Raw genomic sequence first — 22,645 nt, forward strand, 5'->3', positions numbered from 1 at the left:
ACCTAGAGAGAGATCGAAAAATATTGCAAACGCAAGGAGAACTGAAAGTTACCCCATGGGAGACGTAACTTTGATATCACAGCCAACAGAAAGTGAAAGAGTTTAATATATACCTACATATACTGTATTAGGTAAAGATATCTGAGCCACGTTTAAGATAAATATGGATCTTATACGTGCAGCGGTCTTTTTACCATTCAGATATTATCTGTATGTATAAATAGCGTCAAACTATTTTCATACAATCAGGAAACGACCGTATTACAGTTAATACCAAAATGTCTCAATTGTATTTATTAAATTAAACTTCAATGTAATGTAAATAGAAATATATTTATCGTGATAAAATATGACATAATCAACATAGGCATTACCAACTATCCCTAATTCCAATAATATTATAATTAGTCAACAAATATGATAATCACTTTCTATTTTTTTCGTTCCAGTATAAAAATGTCTGAATATATATAAATCTAATTTAAATTATCCAAATGTTACGTAAAGATTCCCGAAAAGAAAACTGGTTACAATTAATGTTTCCCTTACGATGTTTGGAACATTTTAACAATTAAAGCAAAACCATTACGCAACAAGCAGCCCCAAATCTAAATCGTCAGAAAATGTACCATTTTTCGTCTTCATTTATAATAGGGCTATTAATGGAAACATTTCATTTGCGGTGCAATACAAGTGCTAATTCCTTCATTAATTTTTTTCATTCAACGGACACTACGAGTCACTCGATTGTCGGAAATCATTAAATTGACTGAATTAAATATGTTTAAAACCGAGGAATTAATATATATTTTATTTGATTTACAAAAGAATTAGCACCAATATTATGTCATAACAATACGTTCAAAAGTTAGGCGGAGTCACTCTTGTGAGCGTTACACTTGAGCATAACAATGTTTTGTATTATATAAGGAGTTTTTAATTATTTCCATCATTCATACAAATATTATAGAAAAGTAATGAAGATATAATAACAATTTTATATATAGTTGTAAAGATTTAAGGTATTTTACGTCACAGCAATTAAAGGCCACAAATTCATTTATATCCTACCCATTTAACATTTAAAATATATATATCTTATTTAGAGATGCATCCGATGCCGATTCCGATATACCGGATACAACAATGCTTCCAAATTTTGCGCTTTAAAAAATGCAAACGAGGCAAGAACTATCTATGCCCGTCATATATAATATATATATATAATAATTAGTCCCCGCGTATTCCAGTTCGCTTGATACTTTAGTTGGCTTCTAACTGCTATCGCTCGTAGTATATCTTCGATAACAAATAAAATAAAATAAAGAATTACAAAAATCTTGTTAATTTTAATTATTCATTTTATTTTAATTTAATTATTCATTGTAATAACTAAACCTTTAATCTTATTCTTATAATTCTTATTGTGACTGTTTATATTTTATAATAAAAATTAAAAACTTCAACCAAGCTTGATATAATTTGGCTTAATTTAATTTTAATACAATAAGCGTTGGTATTGGTATCGACCATATTTCTATAAAAGTATCGGCAAAAAGGCGTATCGATGCATCCCTAATCTTATTTAAAAAATAAATCATTCAACAATTCAACTAATATATAATTAAGAGATGTTATTTAATATTCAATTTGTTTTGACACATTGTTTATAATTTAAAACAAAAATATTTGACACATAAGTACATAGATGCATTATTCATGTGACAAATTATTAGAATGAGTTTAAAACTCAGTTATTGATTATGAATTGTATCTCATATGTTAAGGCATGAAGATATGCGAAATGCCGTATTGAATAATTTTTTTTAACTATTATCAAGGTGTATAACTTTGTTCCCGCAAAACGCCGTGAACTAAGGTCCGTAACGATTGTGGTTTACAATATTCCTCTAGCCAGTTGAAGACACCCGCAGAAAATTCAGCAAAGTTGTTTGTCGTTACCGACTCAAAGGAATCAAACAATTTATCCATTATACCCTGAAACTACAAATCAACCATTATATATTTTGGCTAATTATATAAAATTTAACAATATTTTATTATGCCTTTTATTTATTCCTCATCTATTTCTAACTGAGCGTCAGGCACAGAAAGCTGATCACCTACTTGCCTGTTCGATTAAAAAAATATCATGAAACAGATACAGAAATCTGAGGCCCAGACCTAAAAAGGTAAAGTCCATTGATTTATTTTTATTTCATTTTTAGTATCATTAGAAGACTTTTATAGTATTTATTATACATTATACGTTTAGAGTATGTAGAATTGATTTGATCTTTAGAGCTGTGTATCTTTAGCGATAAAGATTACAATTGATAAGGATTCTAATATTATTAGGTCTTTATCTATGAAATTGGAGATTTGTGTAAAAATTTCAATATTTAATCTATAAACTAATCGTCTCATTACTCTAGAAGTCAGCGAAAGTGTTTTGTACTGCCTCTAAGGTGATGAGTTTTTCCCACTGAAAAAAATATTATTTTGCCTTTTTATCTTTCCGACATGACTCAAGTGCTTCGATGTTTTGACACTCCAATGCTCGCAAGAAATTCAGTCGTAGATCTGAGTTGAAACCGTATATATTATCGCAGTCAATTTGTCGTTGTCGAAAATGGTTACCGATCGACCGCGGGGCTCGTATTTCAACACAAAATTTCTAAATTTTAAATGATTGAACCAATAATCGATTGTGTTTATCCAAGTAGTGTTAATCGTAGGTACACGTTGATAATGTTTCGTGTTGTGAAAATTTTACGAATTTACAGTTTATCCATGGCGCCGAAAATTACCACAATTTCACAAAAACAAAAAGCCATCTTAATACAAATTACAGAATTTGAAATTAAATTAACACAGCTTTCGAATATAATTTATTTGCATTTCGTATTGATCGCTACCATAGATAATTAAATGTGTAAATGCTGGTTATATAATCTCCAATTACATAGGTAAACATATACTATGATAAATGTTGGTAATATGGATAGACCAACAATTCCATAGGCCAAGGCTCACCGCTAGCATCTAATTACAGTAAATACAGCATGTATGTAGGAATATACATCCTGAACAGGCATGCCTCAGCAACCGATAAAAACTGAGAAAAATAATGATCACAAAACATACAAAAAATTTGAGACCATGGCCTAGAGGTTTTTATGTCTTATTTTATTTGTTTAAAGCAATACTCACAACTTGGAACTTTTCCTGATCAGTGAGCCTCTGTTCACTGTGACCTGGAACTGAATGTTGAGCTTTAACAATTTGCTCATAATTCGCCTGCATAATTCTTAGAGCAACAACATCTTTCCTCAATGCATTACGCTCCTCTTCTTGACGTCTACGTTGTTGTAATAGGTATTGTATGTAATCAATTGATTTTTGAAGAACCTATAAAATATATAATAAAATGTATCTTATGAATATAAAGGGTATATGTATGGTCATATTTACAATTTAACTAACCTAATTTTAGAAAAGGATAAATTAAAAAACAAACTAATTACATATATAGTACATTACGTAAAGTTGGATAAAACAGTAATGATTTCTTAATTTTTATACAGTGTAAACTTCATGTAACATCCATGTCATTTCATGACAAACACCCTAAAGAGTTAAAATCAATTGGCTTTGATTGGGTTAGCTTGTCTTCCACACAATGATGTAGACACTCTACATAGCATTACACCCACTCTCAATAACAACAAAATTGAGTAATAAATTAATTTTTAAGTTACTGAAATTAGTAAAATCTGCACAGCTGTGTACATTATTTTGTGGATTTATTATCCTAGCCCACAATAAACTCAACTGTTGGTACAACTTAGGATTGCTTGCAGGTGTGTTGTTGTTGACAATGACTATAAGTAGGAGTCATGGATTATCTAGACATTTTTCTTCTGTCCATTTAATGACAACTCTCTATAACGCCATAAAATGCACAGTCCCTTCAGTGTTGTTATAGAGTTTACACTGTAATCCCTTTTCATGAATTTTAATATAAACAGCATACAATATAGAATTTAACTTACAGTAGCTTTACTTGGCTTGTATCCTGAAGCATCAGTTTGTTGACAAGTAGGGACAAGTTCTTGTAGGGAATCATAGCCTTTTTTAATAGCATCTCTTCTTTTTTGTTCGGCCTATAAATTAAATTATGTAATTATCAGGTAACAAATTAACATTTTTTTATTATAAAAATAAGGATTTGTACCTGCGTGTGTGCTTCTCGTCTTCTCTCTTTAAAACTCAACGCAGATGCCTTGTTGTCGCCACTATCATCTTCGTCTTCTGTCAATGTGATAATGTCGAGATAAATACTGCGATACTAATATTTTTGATAAAAAAATGTCTTCGTTAATACCCACCTGAATTATGATTAGAAGAAGATGGAGTTTGATGAATATTTTGAATAGATCCACTACTTCCACATCTAGAATACATATTTAAATTTACTCATTAAACTTTTATCTAAAGACTATTACGAACTATGAATATAATAGACAAAATTAAATTAAACACTGACTAAATTGACAAATGTGTATGACCTCTGTTAAATGTCACTGACAAATAAGTCACTGTTTGATAACTCAACGAGCCACATACTTTTTTTGTCCGCCGTCCGGTAAGAGCGTCGCTATTATAGGATATTAGTATTGCCAGTTAATAAAAAAATATAATTATAATTCGATGTCATACAGGCAACTTAATTATTTATTGTAATGTCCTTCTGTATATGTATCTAGAAATAAATAGGGTCTAGCCATATTAATGCTGAAAAGTTTTCTAAGTACTACCTTTTTGCGTAATACACGTCGAAAACACTTCGTTCGCAGCCAAGAGACGTGTTACTACACTACGGCTAAGTCGACAGCGTAGTTGCGAGCTGTTGTTCGTAGCACCTTATTCCATCATATTGTCTCTGGGTTAAATATATTATTAATGTCACTCAATGTCTATATTATCCTAATAAAAAGTAAAACTTTACAATATTAGGGGAACATATATATATATAATTTTAGAATACTTAGACTCAACATTACGGTAGTCAAAATTACTTGAAGGGGTTCTTATTAAGGTCCCCCGAGATATTTACATAATCGGTGTCATGAAATTCAGGCGACGTATTTCTAAGTCCAACACCATTCAGGTTCAAACGAACAAAAATAATATACTATATTGTTATATCGGTTTAGCAGTTTTATTTACAATTCAATTAATTTAATTGTCGTATTAAATTATTTAACACTGCTCTCCCTCTAATTAAATCACTATTATTATGGCCTTCCTACTTTACTTTGTTGAATGTACATGATGTCATGGATAAGACATATCGAAAAGTAGATTTTAATTACAATCTCGTTTTTTTTAATAGGTTAAAAACTAAACTCAATAGTTAATACACCAAATATTTTAACATTTAAAAATATTAGATGGCGGTACTGAAAGCGTATCCGAATTGTACTAAACAGCAGCTTTTGAGATCACGCGATTACGTAAAAACATGTCTTTAATAAACTAAACATTAATGTGTCTTTTCGTAGAACTGTCATGGCGTCGCTTATTGTATCCCGACTCACAACTTTGGGCTTAGGCTACCAACTATCGATATGAACTGTCAGTTTCATACAAATGTAGTTTTCGACTTTCTACATACTACTGTTAAGCCGTCTTGTCTAAAACCAGATGATAGGTTTTATATATTTTTTCATTATAATATCAATAAAATATCTTTTAAGATGCCTAGCAATCATAATCATTCGATAATAAAAACTTTGCTATCGTAATTAATAATGCAAGGAATAAAAATAAATACATTATAGTTGAATTTTTATTAGATATTAGTAGATAGTAAAATTACTTATTGTACGCACCAAGAAATTACAGAAAATAAAAACAAACATTACAATACAGCGCAACTGGCGGCCTTATTGCTAAGAGCAATATTAGTTAATCATTTGTAACACTCGACACGTATTTTGCCTTTATAGTTTGATCCAATAATTTGTGATCAAACAAAACAACGTCTGAAGAAATTCTCTAGTCTTCTAGAGAACGAACTCCATCAATTATTGATTTTCCAAACTGTCAAAATGTTCATCTTTAGAATAACTTTTTTCGCTTTCACTATATCTGGCAAAACGGTATATCTACCAACGCGTCTTTTTCCCTATATTTACATGATCGCAATGTTTTTTTCCGTTCTGCAACAGATATTCTGTCTAAGGTTTCTGCAATGAATGGGCGTTGTGGCATTTCAGTACTTGATTTACCAAAGTTCTTCTCTGCAATCTGAACACCCTGTGTCTACTATCTATCATCAATTTCGTATTCTGGGGGCCGGTTTGTGTCTTTTAATTAATAAATATTTCTTATTACTTTTTGGTGTTATAGTAGGCTTCGATGTATTTACCAACAATGATAGCAGGACGTTTTTGCCACTGGCTAAGTGTCTGTGCATCAGGTGTAACCTGAAGAATATATAAATTATTTCGAAACTATAAAGCATTGAAAATAATGTGGGCGTATTTGTAGATAGCCGAAAGAGCTAACATGCATCGTTATAATATAATATGTTTAATAAGCCTATATTATATAGCAGAATACGAAATTCCACCCATGTCACCTCTATATAGAACCAGCTGCCCACCAATGTGTTTTCCTAACGTATTGGTGCGCGTGAGGCGAGTACCATATAATAAAAGTTTGTAAGCTAGGCAGTAGAAAGGTAAAACTCCTTAATATCTTATATTGAAATTAGTACAGAAGAAACAAACTTATAAACAAAATTATATGAAATAATAAAATAGTGTAAACATAATAAAAAAAGAAATTTAAAATGCAAGGGGTAGCTCGTATTCGCGGGCATAGCTTCAATACGCACTGTCCGCTGGACGCGTTGCGACTTGTTGCAAACTACACCAACCGCGCCCGTGTCGTAGCAGTAAAATCACCGATGCGATGGAAAAGAAGAGTGGCATTAATGTTCGCCACAAACCATTTCGACTTAAACTCCCTCAAGTAAAGAGACTAATTTACAAAACGCTGGCAACACACTTGCAAGCCCTCTGATAATGTGTGTCTATGGGCGGTATCACTTAATATCCGGTGAGCCTCTTGCCGTTTGTCCCCCTATTATATAAAAAAGTCAACTAAATAAAACTAAAGATCTTAAAACATCTACATTCACACATTGTTTTTGTTGATCCTTTTTAGGGGAATAAAGACATTATACCAACCTGGTCCCCAAGCAAACGATCGAGGAAAGTTATGCATAGTTCTGCTGCCCGCAGTCCAGCTTCTTTTGTAATAGCTGCAAAGGCTGTAGCTTCCATTTCAAGGTTCTTTACACCCAAGCCTACGAGAGTCTGTAGGAAATCCATTTTATCAGACTCTGTGTAGTCACAGAATGCGCCATCGGTTCTCCCCTCACCTGGTCAATCAATTCGACTCACTGATTGTATTAAAATAAAGATTACCGATGGCAAAATATAATTAAGACTAAATTTATGCTCGCAATCCATAATTTCTGTCACGAATTCTTGCTGTCTGGAAGTTTTTATTTATTAGCTAAGCGAGAATTCATTCATAGATTTCGGTCCTAATAATATTAACAAGTATGAACGTAAAACGACCCTCGACAAACACATTCGTGATTTTAAAGATAGGACTGACACACGCTACTGTCTTTTTGTTGCTATTTTTCCTTTGCCATACGCAAGTATATACCCACATAGAAATATACGAATCTATTAGTATAAAGCCTGAGTTCAAGCTGCGTTTCTCGATGTATAGACCTATGAAGATGCAATGGAAATAAAGTCTCCATTACAATTACCTCTATAAAAGTCGTTGGCGGACATCGTTCCTCCTATGTAAGTGTTAAAATCTTCATGACACGCAATAGAATATAGTTCTTGGTTTAACCGCTGATCGAAAATCGCGGGGAATGTTTTGGTCTTCCCCAATATTGGCTATAAAATAAATTTTATTTCACTGTACTTACATAATGTAAGGCCCATATTGATAAGTTGACATATACATACGCATTAGATACGTTTTTAGAATTAAATCTTAGATTTCATAAATGTATTAAAGTATAATTAAATATTACATATAATCCTTACCAAGTCATATATCTTCTCCAAGGTACCATTCATAGCCCATGATGAAATAACAACGGACCCTGCTGGAATGCCCATTCCACCACTGGTACCCAATCTCAAGAAAATAGGGTCCTTTGCCTTCGCGTAAAAGAGCATTTTCAATACTTCCTCCAACACAACTGTCATCGAAGGGATACCGATTCCATGCTGTAAATTTTCATACAAAGTTGCATAATCACTTTTAAGCTTTTTAGATATTTTAATGACTTATTTTATAACTTTATACGTGGGTAACAGTGAAAATGTTTAGAACAAGCCAGTTAGAAACATTGCTAATGAAAACTTTTTTTAAATTCAATTTTAGAACTCTTTGGTAACCTAATGTAGTATATTGCATTCATTAGTCATTTGTTTCTGTGAATTGGCGGCAAATCTAAAACTCTTGATACACGTGAAAATTAACCTAACGCGAGCAAGTTTTCTGTCAATCATTTATTATAACTTTCGTTGTGGCCTTACTCAACAACAAAGCTAAGATAGGCTGCGATTAGCATTTCTTAATGAAGCCCCATCTCGTGCCACTTTTTACAATTAGTTTAACGAGTAAGCGTGGACGTAGGAATCTCAATGATGATCCGCGTGAGGGACGTCCTTTAAGCGCGACTACTGAAGATAACATCAGTGCTGTGCGACGCATGTTAGAGGAAGATAAAAGAGTGACCTATCAGCAGTTACGGGCAAGCCTAGTCATTCATATGAGTCAAGTTCAAAAAATATTACACGAACATTTAGGCGTCAGGAAGCTTTGTACCAGATGGATTCCCTTGGGATATACTTTAACCAACGATCAGACCAGACCACAGGTGATGAAAGCTAGATATATTGCTACGAACCCGAAACCAAAAGACAATCAGCTCAGTGGGTGTTTCCTTTCGAGGATTGGCCAACTAAGGTACAAGCTCTACACAGCTGGTTGGCAACAATTGGTATTATGATATAACAAGTCATATTGCCTTATGGGTCACTGAATCCGACAAATAATATTGGATAGTGATGACCAAAGCCAAGTGTCGAGTTCTATAATCAAAGTTTTGTGTGCGACACTATCCTCTTAAAAAGAAAAATACTTACATTAACGCACAGTACTGGCCCAACTTTATACATAACATATCTATGTGCTTGTTTGACCATGTTGTTGAAGTCACACGGAATATTCAATAGCTGACTCATGTGTGCAGCTACATCCTTCATTCTGTATTTAGTTCCTCCCATACATACAAACTAAAAAAAATTGCTACAGTAATTTTAAAAATTTATACAAGTTTGAAACATATTGACCTGCACGAAAATTAAATTATACCTTTACATCACCAAACATAGCTGGTAGATCATGTTTCACCGTATCAAATCCAAGATGGTATAAAATGTCACAGTCAAGCTTAGATAAGTGCTTATTTGGTAGTTGCATTGACCCATCCGTATTTCTGAAATAATTGAATAGACAACTATGTGTAAATTTTAATAAAGTTTACAATGATTGTTGGCAATTTGAAGAAGAGAATACAAAAAAATATTGTATATCCATTGCCAGGCAATTTTCTAATCACTAAAAAGCTTAATATTTATATACACAACATATAATGTTTAAACTATTTATCTCTCTGGTATTATTAATTTAACAATATTTATAATGCTGTGTACATCTAACTCTTTTCACTCTTTTAGTATAGCAACACAAAATTGTGATTTCACTCCTTGTTCATATTACAGGCAATATAAATGTATGAAATTTGAATTAAATTAGTGGTTTCAGTTTTAATTCCCAATGTATTAGAAACCTCCCCAATGATGCCTCATTCCAAGGCTGAGACAATTACTCTATAGAAACTACTGTCAATTACATTATTGATCTAATTTAAACTTATTTTATTTTGTTTTGATTTTAGTTCTCCTTTTACAACACCACAGAGCATTAAAAAATGCATGCACAATCTTTGATCCCACTTAGTTCTTTGAGTAATTACATACATTTAAATCTTACATAGTACTTACTTAGGATATTCATATTTATCGTGTTTCCAAATCGTTCTGCAGTTGTCATAATGTTTATTCCAATCATCTTGCGTAGGCAATATAAAGTCACATGTGCAATTCATCGTTACAAAAAACTACCAACTATATTCGTAATGTAGAAAAACTACTTATGGATTCGAGCTCTTGATTATCAATTTCTTGATTTGAAATCTTTCACAGGGAATAATAAGATATTTTTTGAAATACTGGAAATGCATTTTTATTACTTACTGAAGTAAATAACAAAATATATTGCCAAAGAATAAAGAAGTAAAATAAAAGCATTGTTTATGTTTTGAAATAACATTACATAACGTGTTATCGTTTAAACGTCATTGTCAGAATGATGCCAAATATGGTTTCCTTTTACTTGAAACTGGCATAAAGTCTATTGCCATAATATAAAAATAAAAATATGGTTTCCCCTTTCCTACTAAACAAACAGACAAAATCGATTCAAAGTGCATTTAATTTATCATTCATTTATTTTCATATTTTCATAAATTGCTTACACTTCTACACAGGTATTATATTTTTGTCATTTTTCTGCCTTTACCATTTGTATGAACGTCAGCATAAGCTCTTCAATTGGTAGCCTCATATGCATTCACTCACTTTTCAATATTAAAAATTAACAATGACATGAATAAGCCTCACATGCCTATCGCACACCTTTACCAAATTCAAATCATTTCTTATAAACTCTCCTGATTCCAATTCTGATTCATTTTTGTTTTGACTCCAGTGTATGAAGGATGTATACGAAGGTCGATATATTTTATGAATTTCAATTTCTAAATCATACTACTATTCATAACATACCTAAGGTACAATTTTATAACAATAAGGTAATACACATCAAAGTTCTTTCTCTTTATTACACACACCTTTTGTTTGTGTACGTGTTTACAGGCATGTTACGTCATAGTGTGTAGTGCGACACCATCTTGCCTTGAGAAGTGTTTTAAACCCTTCAAACCTCCCTTCTTTACTTTATGAATGTTTATTTTGAATAAAAACACATAAATAAAAATAACAATTTATATAGCTTTCTATAGCCACTAATAAATAATCTGAAATGGTTATAGTTTATATTGTCTCACTACAGTGGTCCTATGTAACTCTTTAAACAATCAAAATAATATGAAAGTAATCGATTAACCAACACAAACGACTAGATAATTTTAAATTACTGAATGTATCAATTACCACTATAGTTCATTTTATATTATCTGTGTCGTAAACTTCTTATCCAAGTACCAACGTAAGAGCAGGCAATTCAACAATGTAAACTACCAACACTGACAATCATTTTCGTGTAAATTGAAAGCAAGCGTAGCGCGATTTTATGATATTGCGTATTAATTTGGCAAATTTTTATATTGCAAATTCTGAATTATATTACATAAAATCATGTGCATGAACTCTTGAGTGAGTGTCGTATTTAAATAAACAATTATTTTAATTAATTTTATTCTTTTACTTATGTTCATTTGAGGCCAGACTCGCAAGTGATGAAGTGACCTAGCCAACGATGGCCACCATTTTAGATAAAATTTTTCGTTTGTTGGATAAATTATTTGAAACTACGATAATATGTTGATGCTTTAAATTCTATGAGAACTATTAATAGTTAATGTGTACATTGTTCATTTTATTCTTCAATTTATATGAAACAATATGGTGTTGCTGCAACGTATATTTTTTTAGTATGAAGTTTATAGGAGAAAGTTTTTTCAGAAGTAGTTTATAGAACAATTGGGCAAGATGGTGTCGACGAGGCAAATGAGTAGTATAGGAGGTGGTGGAAATGGAAGTAGTGATGGTGCCGGTCCATCTCATGCGGAACCTGTAACCGTGGCGCGCGTTACCCGTCATTCGAGTGCTCAGCTTCCAGGGGGCTCGTCTCCTCATGGAAGTTCTAAAAACTCTTTAATACCGACACCCAAGACCTTCAATACAAACCTTCTGGATCTACCAATTGAAGTTATGGAAAAGATTTTTCGTTATGTGGGATTCAAAAATGTGTCGCATCTCAGACTGGTAAATAAAAAAAGTTCTATTCTATTCTTAATTACTGTAGTTATAGTTTTATAAAAAAAAATATACTACATTTTTTTTATAGCTTTGAAGCTATTTATATTGAGGTTATCATTTCTATTTATGCTTATAATTTTAGGTCAACAGGCAGCTTAACAATATGTGCAGTAGCATTTTGAATTCAACTTTTCAAAGATTACAAAACCAAATGCTCCATCGTTTTCAAGCAATCAAGGCAAAGATGCCCCGTCGAGAGTCTGCCAGGAGGAGCCATCCTCTTGCATGTGAATCTGATATTATTGAAACATTACATATGAGACTTAGTTTATTGCAAATGACCTTAGGAAAGCACATTGAGAGGAAACATTGCTGTTTCTTTCCTGGAGAGGTAATTATGTAGCATAAACTCCATCCTTAGTAAATAATGAATAGATATTAATTAGAAAAGTATTAATAATAGTAATCCACATAACACAATTATAGGAAGTTGAAGAAGCTTTACTGAGATTAATTCAAATGTGTTTTTAAATTTATGACTTAAACTTATTCTCTTTTAGATTTTAGATGAAGTGTATAGTATTTTATCATATCTAAAAACAACAACAAAGTTAGCAAGACCATACAAAGTAACAGATGAGTTGTTTGACCTGACTACAATGGCTATGGAATATTTCAAAGAGCACATTGAACCCAATTTGCCAGAAATTACATACTTTGGCACAGATTTCTTTGATATCACAACTGCTTTCTCACGTAAGTATTTCAATATAAAGCATTGTGTATATATTTGTGTTGTTGGTTTGTTGCTACGATTTTAGGTTTAAAGTGTGCAAGGTATTGTTGCTGTGTTTATTACAACAATCTAGCTTGATATGTAATAATGCATGGTTTCATGGTTCATTGGAGGTCTCTAGTTTTGAATAACCAATTCTTTGGTTAAAATGAGAAGTTGCTTATATTGAGTTAATAATAATGTTTGGTTTTTGTGATTTAGGATTATTATTAATAGTTACCTTATTTATTACTATGTTTGCCATATATGCTAAAGATTTCCTGTAACTTTGTTAAATGATTTTTAAATACAGACATTTTCATTGAAATAACTACTAAATGTATTGTTATTTGTAGTTTTTGCTTATTAGTTGTTTTTTTTTCTAAAACAATTTCTTCTATAATCATATACTAAAGTATAAGTTATTGTTTAATTGATAGTCAACATTTAGTACTATTGAATACTGAGTTAAAGACTCCCATATGTCAAAAATGATCTATGGGAGTCTCTTTGGTACATCTCAACTATGAATAGAATACCTTTCATACAGTATGGTTGGTGGACTCTATATGGTTGTGCGTCTTTCATACAGTAATAGAAGTAGTTAAGTTTTTGTAGCTTATACCTTCAAGTTAATTGTATAGATCTTGTGCCATCATACATTGGAATGAATCATGTTTAGTAAAAGGTATGTTTACATAATGTAGTAAATACAAAACATTCTTATCTAAGTTGCATGTTTCATAATTGTGTGATTTCTGCATAAATCAACCTTACATAGAAAATCAAGTTAACATATGGATAAAAATTATTGCCTAAGATATTGGTTAGAAACTTGTTAGAGAAATTGCATAGTATCATACCATTAGATACTACCAAGCTATAATGCTTAATATATTCCAATAATCAAGTTTATGCTACTTTAGTGGATTGAATTACTCACCGGGTGATACTTTTAAGGCCTTCAGTGACTTTTAACCTCTAAGAATTAATGCTTTCTGGCGAATTTTGTGGCGTGTGCGATGAGCCACGCAGGCAGTGATATTTCTAGTCAACAATCAAACCTAGTGGATTTTTAGTTTACAAAAGTAACCTTTATTAGTAAATAAGTGATATTTGACTGTCATTGTTCCTTATATATGGGAAAATTGTGTTAGAATCATATCCTTTCATATCAATATATCATAAATATAAATCAAACTTGATAGACAATTATAATTATCATGCCCTGTGGTAGAAATATATGTTAATATGATGTAAGCAGGATGTAATGTTTTTGTAGCATTTTATTATGTCATGCTTTGGAATAAGTTAGTCTTCGTATAATCTATGCCAAGAATTATAAAATATAATGAAATTCTTATAATCTAAATGTTAAATAATTATATATTTCATTAATTAAGAGAATGCAGGGATAAATATTGCTTAATAAGAAGTATCTAGAGTTCTGCTTCAACTCGAATACTTAACCTCAAAATTATAAAATATATTATGTATCATGTTTTTGTAACTTTCCTTAAATAACTATTAGGAAAGCCTAGCGAGTTGCAACTACATTTATTCAATATTTAATATCAAGGTTTGTTACGTGAGTTATATCTTTAATCTTAATGATAAGAACAATTGTTGTAGAATCCGTTTTTTACCCTATATTTTTTGCTCTCGAAGAAACACAAAACATCGCAAATGGCGATAACGTGAACGAACGAATAAAAAATCTTGTAGAGTCACGCTAAGAACGCCGTAGCAAAGCGTAATCTACATTCCTTTTTGTTTGTACTGTTTGTGCTAAACATCAAAATTACAATTATATTTTTTTATAAATGTAAATTTTCAATACTATAATTAATGTCACAACATTTTACCCAATATGTCTGTAAATTCACCCAGATTTCAAGAGGCATAAAAACCTATCTAAAATCTTTACGATAAACTTGGTACTTAAACATTATGATTTGATGGCGAGTGCATGAACGAGGATTGTGAAACGCCGCAAGATGAGAAATTTATTGATATCTCAAAAATTCGCGGTATTTTGGTCTTTTCGATATATTTAAGGCAGATTGCAAATGTTTTTATTATAACAAAAGAAGAACATATGATGAGGCTTTATTTTTATTCACTAATGCTGACCAGAATGACAATATCAAATCAAAATTCATTTATTCATATCATTATGTGTTGTGATAACAAAACCATCAAAGATATTGCAATCTGTAGTATAGTTCTATAGAACATTCCTCATATTTCAGCGGGTGAGAGTAGTAAATCGTACCTATGTCTCGATTCACCACCAGCGAGTGGGTTCGAGTCTTCCTCGCAACAGCCTGGCGGGAATTCTTCGGGCGATCGCCGCGTGTCCTCTCTAAATCTCTACATGGAGGAAAGCCTGCCTCCATCTCCTCCACCACCACAGAGCAACATGGTGCTAAGGAAACGGATACACCGCATCAAACAGGGAATGAAAAAGTGAGATACATGTAATATTGCATATTTAACAAGCTGTGGCTCCTGTTTTTACGCTATAATAAGGTTGAAGCAGAGGCTTTCCTTGATAGAATTTACAATTTTTAAATATTGAACTTATAGTTCATAAAAGTAGTGTGTTTAACTATTATTTACTATTACTATAGATTAGATAAGAGACTTAAGAACCATGCCATACTTATGTTGGGTTGGTTATTACTCTTTTGAAGATTCTAGTTATTCTACGACACTATATAGCACCTTATGATAAATGGACAACAATGTAGGCAATATTGAAAGAAAAAATATATTTAGGTGTGCCAATATGTACTGCTAAAAATCTTTATAAATTGACTTTGAAGTTTTGGGTACTGAATAAACTTGTGCTTAAATTCTAATTGGAATACGGCTCTATAGTTTAATATTTGTATACATATTTTCCTTGAAAGACTTTGATAGAGAAGTAGTTATTTTTAGTCAAAGGATGAGTAAGACTGGTATTAATGAGACATCAATATACAAGTTATTTAAAATATATTGTGAATTTGTTCTTTCTTTTAGTTCAACCATCTGAGATATGCTGTTTTTTTACCCTTTTTGATTTATGCATAAATAATCAAACAAAGTATAATTTAGAAAAACAATGAAAAATGATTTTATTAATAATAAGCGATTCAGGCGATTGAACACTAACAACCTAGCGAAACTAATAATGAAAACAGATAATTATATTCATGCCATGGAAACCTTTTATATCCAAAACATGGCATTATGGCATTGCCTTAGTCATGTCAATATAAATAGTATTTTGGAGAAAGTGCGCATTTAAGGGTAGCTAACTACTGTTGTTACTACAGGGATAAGATTCATAGACTTCGCTTAATAGGACTTCCATATAAAAAAAACTTTAGAGACATGGGAGTCATAGTTAAAGATAGTCTCAATTATGGCAGTTTCAATTCAAAAAGTTTTCATAAATTTGTGTATGATTTCAGATACAATGATCAGTTGTCAGCCTTGCGCAGTGATTTACGTAGTTGTAAGCGGAAAACTGCGTTACAACAGAAGCAAATCGCCGAACAACAGAAGCAGATAGCCGAACAGCAGAAGCAAACTCTGGAATATGCTAACCGGTTGGACGATTATGACAAGAAGAACGAGGAGACCAGCCGCAAATTTCAGACTCTATTGCAGGTTCGTATTTGACCACGTATAAACTAGTGCTATTGCGGATCTTGTATCTTGTATATGGAGAATTAATATTATTCGGTCAGTTAGAAAATCTAGAAAAGCCGGGAAAAATGATTTTCGACAAAAATTCTTGTATCTATCATATTTGGTTATTTGATCTGAAATCAATCGCTAGAGATACAAAATATGTTTGGGTTGTATTTCAAAACATATCTCAGTTATGATCCGTAGTCGGTGTCAAAAATGTCATATTTCATGGAAAAATGTTTGACAGATCTAAAGATTTAAGTATCACAAATGTTTTAATATGTCTGTCAATTTTTACAAAACATCGGTTAAATAATTATAAAGACTAGTATTCTCAAGTCTCATATTTAACTCCATGGTAAAGATTTCAACAACATTCACACAAATGAATATGGAATAAATTTATATGTTATAATGAATTAAACAGAACCATTATCGTCTGTATAAATATCGTATCATTATTCGTATGTTAACAATGTATTGGATGCCATTTCATCAAAGCAAAACTATATAGTCATACGTCTGTTGCGCTCAAGGGCGTTAAGGTGGTCCCGAGGATTGGACTCTGGTCTCACTGCATCATAATTTTGTAATTAACAATTTTGTTGACTGTACAGATTATGTATAAAGACGTTAAAATTTTGTAATATATAAGACCCACACAAAATTGTGTCGGTCTTATTAAAAATATAGTTTGTTTGACTTGTGTATACTAATATGATATTTATGTTTCCAGGAGCTGAATAAGTGCAAGACAGAATTACAGTACTGGCGTTCCCGTTCTCCGGCCGTTCCGCCTCTTTGTGCTGAGTGCGGCGCGTCGCTGCGACTGTCGCCTGTTGCGGCGCTTGCGCAGGTAATAAACCTTTTTTTACCGACTACAAAAACAATTCGAAAAAAACGCTTATTTATTTCATTATTCTGTATTTTAATTTCTGTTTCAAAAGTCTACAGGCCTGCCGCTAGATTTATTCATTTTCTGAATTCTAGATTCCATATCAGTAAAAATGTACTGGAACAGATCTTTTCTGACCTTCCTCATATTTTAAAGTAAAAATTAACTTTTTTTTAAATTATTATATCAAAATAATTAAATCTCTTTATTTCATGTGACCTCATTGAACAATTTTAATTTAAACTAAAATGCAATGACACACATATTACAAACCTCGATTATGTTAATAGCTTACTATTTATTATTACAATGACTTATCATTGTAATGACGTTTTACTGTAATAGGTCTTATTGAATTTATTATGCGTCTATTAGGGACGGCAACATTAAGTAAACGATTATAGGAATTGCATGTCTTACGACACATAATAGAAATGAATACCAAGTTTATGTATTGGATATTTGCTCTTTTAACATTGTCATGGCAGTTACACTTTTTCTAATACAGGTTTTTGTTCATACCTTTTCCTTGGTTTATTAAGTTCGGCCTGTGCTACCAAAAATAGAACCAGAAGTTAATTTATTTTCACATTAACTGTCAACATGCATACGCTAAAATATTAACTTCAAGACACAAGATGTATGTGCATGAATAATATTGAAAAATAAAATAACAATCATTATGAATAATTATATTTAACTTTTGATTTGAAAAATTATCTGTAAATGAAATCGTTGATCTTTTTTTCTAATTATTATTTTTTATACATTCCAGTGGCCATCAGGCTCTAGCTCTGAAGCCAGCGTGGAAGCGAGTGGCAGTAAGGAGCCTGTCTCTAGCGTCATCGAGACTCCCACAGAAATACCCCTAAAAACTGAACAGAAGTCGGAGGCGAGTAGTGGTGAAGAAACGGCCGCTAGCACACCGCCGACTCGTCGCAGGGCGTCAGCCGATGCCGCATCTGCAACACCGGACCGTAAGAAGCGACGCCTTACCCGCCCAAGGAAACTCTGAAACCGCAAGGTCTATTTCACGCGTTCGATATTTGAATCTTTGAAAAAGCAATTCCATGTTTGAGCCTTGGAATCGAGGGTATGGATTGTTTCACGCGGCTTTGAGATTCTCTATACGCGTTCCATCTTTGAACTAAAAGCTTGTTCCATTGGAAACTCAAATCTCTCACGCGTTCTAAATATGAAATATTCACTAAACAACTCAACTTTTTGAATAGAGTTGTGGAATTTTGCATGGGTTGTTCAATGCGCGTTTTGGAACTGAATGTTTCACTTGTTCTATATTTGAAACTTTGAATAATTTATTCTAGGTTTTTACCTTTAAATTTAAAACAAGGTCATCAAAGATCGTAACTTTATGAACATAGAATATTTTACTTGTTTCAATTTGAATTTGGAACAAGGTCCTTATTGGAAACGCAACTTTTTATTCTTGAATAGAAAAAAGGAACCAAGTTCCATTGTGGAACTTTTTATAAAATATTCTAAACAGTTTAAACTACATTTAGCTTGGCTTAGTACTCAGTACATGGCGTAATGTATTCAGTACCAGATGTGTGTATTATAAATACCATCTTTTGATACAAATTAAATCATCCTAATTAAACTTTTTTAACATAAATCTTTCTCATTCCATCTAGTTATGTTTACGTTATGAGGGAAAGGTACAGCAGTGTTTTAGTTATACCGTAAGTAGGTCCATTTATCTTCTATAAGGAAATAATCTATATAAAAATAAAATGAAGACGATAAAATAATTCGTCTACAACATTTAAACCATTAATCCTTTTAAGTTATATACAAAAATTACTTTTAGTAAAAAGATCAGTTATTTTCAACATAAGCAAACATTCGGGCATGTGCACTTAGGAACGTACTTTACTGATTTCATTGCTTACTAGTGTTTTTAATTTCTGAACTTGTTTTTAAATTGTACTAAAAGATATATCTAATTGACAAAAAGACTACATATATTTTTTTCATAGATTTACGTTTATGGTACAGATGCATGTTGTTATATACTTTACACCCATAGATAATTAAATAGCTAATGAATGGTGTTAACGCTGTTAGCAAATGAGTGATTTTTTTTTTACAGATTGATATTTTACACAATACATGGTTTCAAACAAAAAGTAATGCTTCTATAATAAAATAATTTTACCAATTTACGAGTTACTCGTTCGATTTTAGTTATATTAGTTAATAAAATTATAATTCTTGAATACACAAGTAGAGTGCATTTATTATACGACATCGAAGTTGATTAGGGTTAATGTTGCAAATAGAAGAATTTAAACTAACACAAAGAAACGTTCAATGAACTCCACTTAATTATAGTAATGCAGCCAATAACACTTGAAACTTATCCTCAGAATCGAGACTTAGAGCTATGTGTGACTCGTGTATAAATTGGTGTTTGATAAACACGAGTTATATTTATGTCTCGACTCTGAGGGTAGATTCAATAAAGCTTCTATATATAATAAAGATTCTATGTCGTGTCATCCGAAATCTATGTGGATATGCTCAAGTGAAGGTAAAATAATAATGCTTTAGACAAATATACTTGGCAAACGTGACCAATGGGTCTGTTTGGATGGTCACGTGACCATGCGGCAATTGCAATTTTTAACATGATTTGGATTCTATTGTACTATGGCATGTTTAATATATACATAACGAAAATTTTCACTAAATCTTTTTAAAATCGGACATAAGGAAAAATGCGACAGCGAATAAAATATAAATGACGCAAACTATGAACTATGTGAGGGAATGTTATTGTAAATACATCGTGTACAAACTTACATAATAACTGTATATATTGTGGCATGGAGTATAGTTATAAAAATATTTTAGTACGTGTTTTAAATATTCAGAAACGGCTTCACACAACATATCAAATAATTTCAGTTACCTTAGAATAGTTGAGTAAAATTGGAAACGCACAATATTAGCCCCTTAACCAGTCTAATTCTCTTTCGTCTCTTTCTGTCGAATTGTGTTTACGCTGTGATGAAAAGAGATATTAAAACGGTGCAATTAATAAGAGTTTTTGAATTATTTCGCTTTAGTGTTGATTTTTATCCTAGAGACAGGATATATATCTAACTGCATGTTTGAGTTTCGCATAACTGCCTAATAAATTATGCATTTTATACATATAAAACTTAATCAGTCTTAACTGTGGTTTAAGTAAAGTGTTTTCACTTTCACACTTTGATCTTAATGTGTTCCGTATGAAAATATGTGTTTCAGTTAAAACAGTGCAAAAACTGATTTAGTTTTTATAAATGTGTTTTATCTAATATCAACGGCTTATATTTAATATATTCAATTGTCTTAGTACAGACACTTGAAAAATTCGCAAACTTCGATACACATATTCCATACATTTGGTATGGGTTCGTAATGTTTACTTCTATAACGATCCACGAAGCCATGGTTTAAAAAAAAACATTGTTCGTGCTAAGAGTACTGTAGCTCTGTTTTAATTGTACACAACAAAATTGTATAATTAATAATTTCTCCATATTCAAGGGCAACGAATTCAATTTTAAAGCCGTGGTAACGTTTAAGAATTGTAGTGAAACTCTTATTGATCCTAACTAAAATAAACATTTTTAACTGTCGGTAAATAAACCAGAAATACTAAATTTATGTTGTAGGCCTACTTTATGTTTGTGTACCGTCAGCCAATCTTATACCGCATTGGTTTTTTTTTTGTTGCGGGTAGTTCAAAAATTCCCAATATCTGCTTTGTATATAAGTTAATAACGCTTGCATATTGTTTAAAACTGAATTTCACAATTCTCATGCATTTGGTACAAGAAATGCCTTGTTATATTTTGTATATAATTGTACATACTATGTGTGTAGAATCGTAGATTACATAAGTCAATACAAAATACAGATGTTAATAGTTTGTATATTTTTTTAATTAAATATAATTTGTTTTAGTGCAATTTCATATTTATCTATTTCGCTTGAATTGGTTTGTATAAGTTATTCTACATTTGTCTATGGATAGAGGATTAGGTTCTAATTCCTTAAAAATGGTTTACGCATGAAAGCCTAAAACGCAGTTTTATGTATTTGTAATATTAAGTTAGTATTATGTTGCAAAAAAAAAAAATTAAAAACGCCTTAAGGCCTATTGGAGTGCAAATGTTAATTTAAGTGATACTTTGGAGTATGCAAAAAAAAAAAGGTTGGTTAACGAAAGTTAATTGTCACTTAATAAAAATATGTAAATAGTTGCATTTGCAATTTGGATAATTTAAATATCATGCTGCAAGTACAGTTGTTGTTAGTTTCTTTTGAAAACAAATGATAAGCAGAGCTGAAAGGAATACTTCGAATTGTTCTCGCCACCTTCAGATATATTAATTTTATATATTATTTTTTAAATGAGTAAAACAGTAGAGTTTAAACTAGGAGACGAAATAATGTCAATTTATTTTTATATTTCTGACCAATGTTTGCTTTCAAACTAACTAATCTTAGCCAATTTTTTGCTGTATATATAGATAAGTAGTGTTTTATTTTCATAATCAATAGTTCTGTGGATTACGAGCTGCTTTCCAAATATTTCCATTTTAATTGACTCCCAACCAACCCTAAAGGTAGAATATTAATATCGTGCCTAAATTAGTACTTAACAGCACATTGAAATATTTGTCTTCTGAAACGCTTAAAATTTCAATAGTGCAATAATTATCCATCGAATGGTTAAATTTGCGTTATAGTGTTGAACATTGTGCGGGAACATTACAATACGTTGTGCTCGGGACGTGTACAACTGTAAGACTGTCAATTGGTGTAGATATTATATATTATATAGTATTTTTATTAGACAAAATACAATAAATGTGTGAAGTCAATTGTTTTATTTGATTTATTGGTAGAACCTAAATACCCTAATTCATAGAAACAAAGAGTAACTCCTACTAAGGGAGCGTTCATTTATTACGATACGAATTTTGGGAGGGGGGGGGGGGTGGCCCTTTTGTAAACGTTACTATACGGGGCGGG

The 22,645-nt window shown here is 31.6% G+C and overlaps 3 protein-coding genes across 4 annotated transcripts; 1 reads left to right on the forward strand and 2 right to left on the reverse strand.

Annotated features, from left to right (window-relative positions):
- Positions 1 to 314: 314 nt before the first annotated feature.
- LOC123711148 (max-like protein X) lies at positions 315 to 4,543 on the reverse strand. Its single transcript, XM_045663577.1, has 5 exons — positions 4,392 to 4,543; positions 4,238 to 4,314; positions 4,056 to 4,166; positions 3,214 to 3,411; positions 315 to 2,004 (listed from the first exon to the last, which is right to left on the reverse strand). The coding sequence occupies exons 1-5, from the start codon at positions 4,465 to 4,467 to the stop codon at positions 1,837 to 1,839; spliced, it is 630 nt and encodes a 209-aa protein (XP_045519533.1). The 5' UTR covers positions 4,468 to 4,543; the 3' UTR covers positions 315 to 1,836.
- Positions 4,544 to 5,852: 1,309 nt separating this feature from the next.
- LOC123711282 (uridine phosphorylase 1-like) lies at positions 5,853 to 10,520 on the reverse strand. Its single transcript, XM_045663786.1, has 7 exons — positions 10,182 to 10,520; positions 9,490 to 9,613; positions 9,261 to 9,410; positions 8,151 to 8,336; positions 7,862 to 7,997; positions 7,263 to 7,456; positions 5,853 to 6,494 (listed from the first exon to the last, which is right to left on the reverse strand). Exons 1-7 carry the CDS (start codon positions 10,283 to 10,285, stop codon positions 6,399 to 6,401), a joined length of 990 nt encoding a protein of 329 aa, XP_045519742.1. The 5' UTR covers positions 10,286 to 10,520; the 3' UTR covers positions 5,853 to 6,398.
- Positions 10,521 to 11,499: 979 nt separating this feature from the next.
- LOC123710752 (F-box only protein 28) lies at positions 11,500 to 21,844 on the forward strand. 2 transcript variants are annotated; one of them, XM_045662907.1, is made up of 8 exons: positions 11,500 to 11,633; positions 11,943 to 12,245; positions 12,382 to 12,630; positions 12,800 to 12,995; positions 15,267 to 15,483; positions 16,476 to 16,674; positions 17,435 to 17,554; positions 18,369 to 21,844. In XM_045662907.1, the coding sequence occupies exons 2-8, from the start codon at positions 11,970 to 11,972 to the stop codon at positions 18,606 to 18,608; spliced, it is 1,497 nt and encodes a 498-aa protein (XP_045518863.1). In that variant the 5' UTR covers positions 11,500 to 11,633; positions 11,943 to 11,969; the 3' UTR covers positions 18,609 to 21,844. The 2 variants fall into 2 exon arrangements, with proteins under 2 accessions (XP_045518863.1, XP_045518862.1); XM_045662906.1 differs by having other exon boundaries at positions 11,510 to 11,633; positions 11,946 to 12,245.
- Positions 21,845 to 22,645: the final 801 nt, after the last annotated feature.

The sequence above is a fragment of the Pieris brassicae genome, chromosome 6 (genome assembly GCF_905147105.1).
Source record: "Pieris brassicae chromosome 6, ilPieBrab1.1, whole genome shotgun sequence".
NCBI classification, from domain to species: Eukaryota; Metazoa; Arthropoda; class Insecta; order Lepidoptera; family Pieridae; genus Pieris; species Pieris brassicae.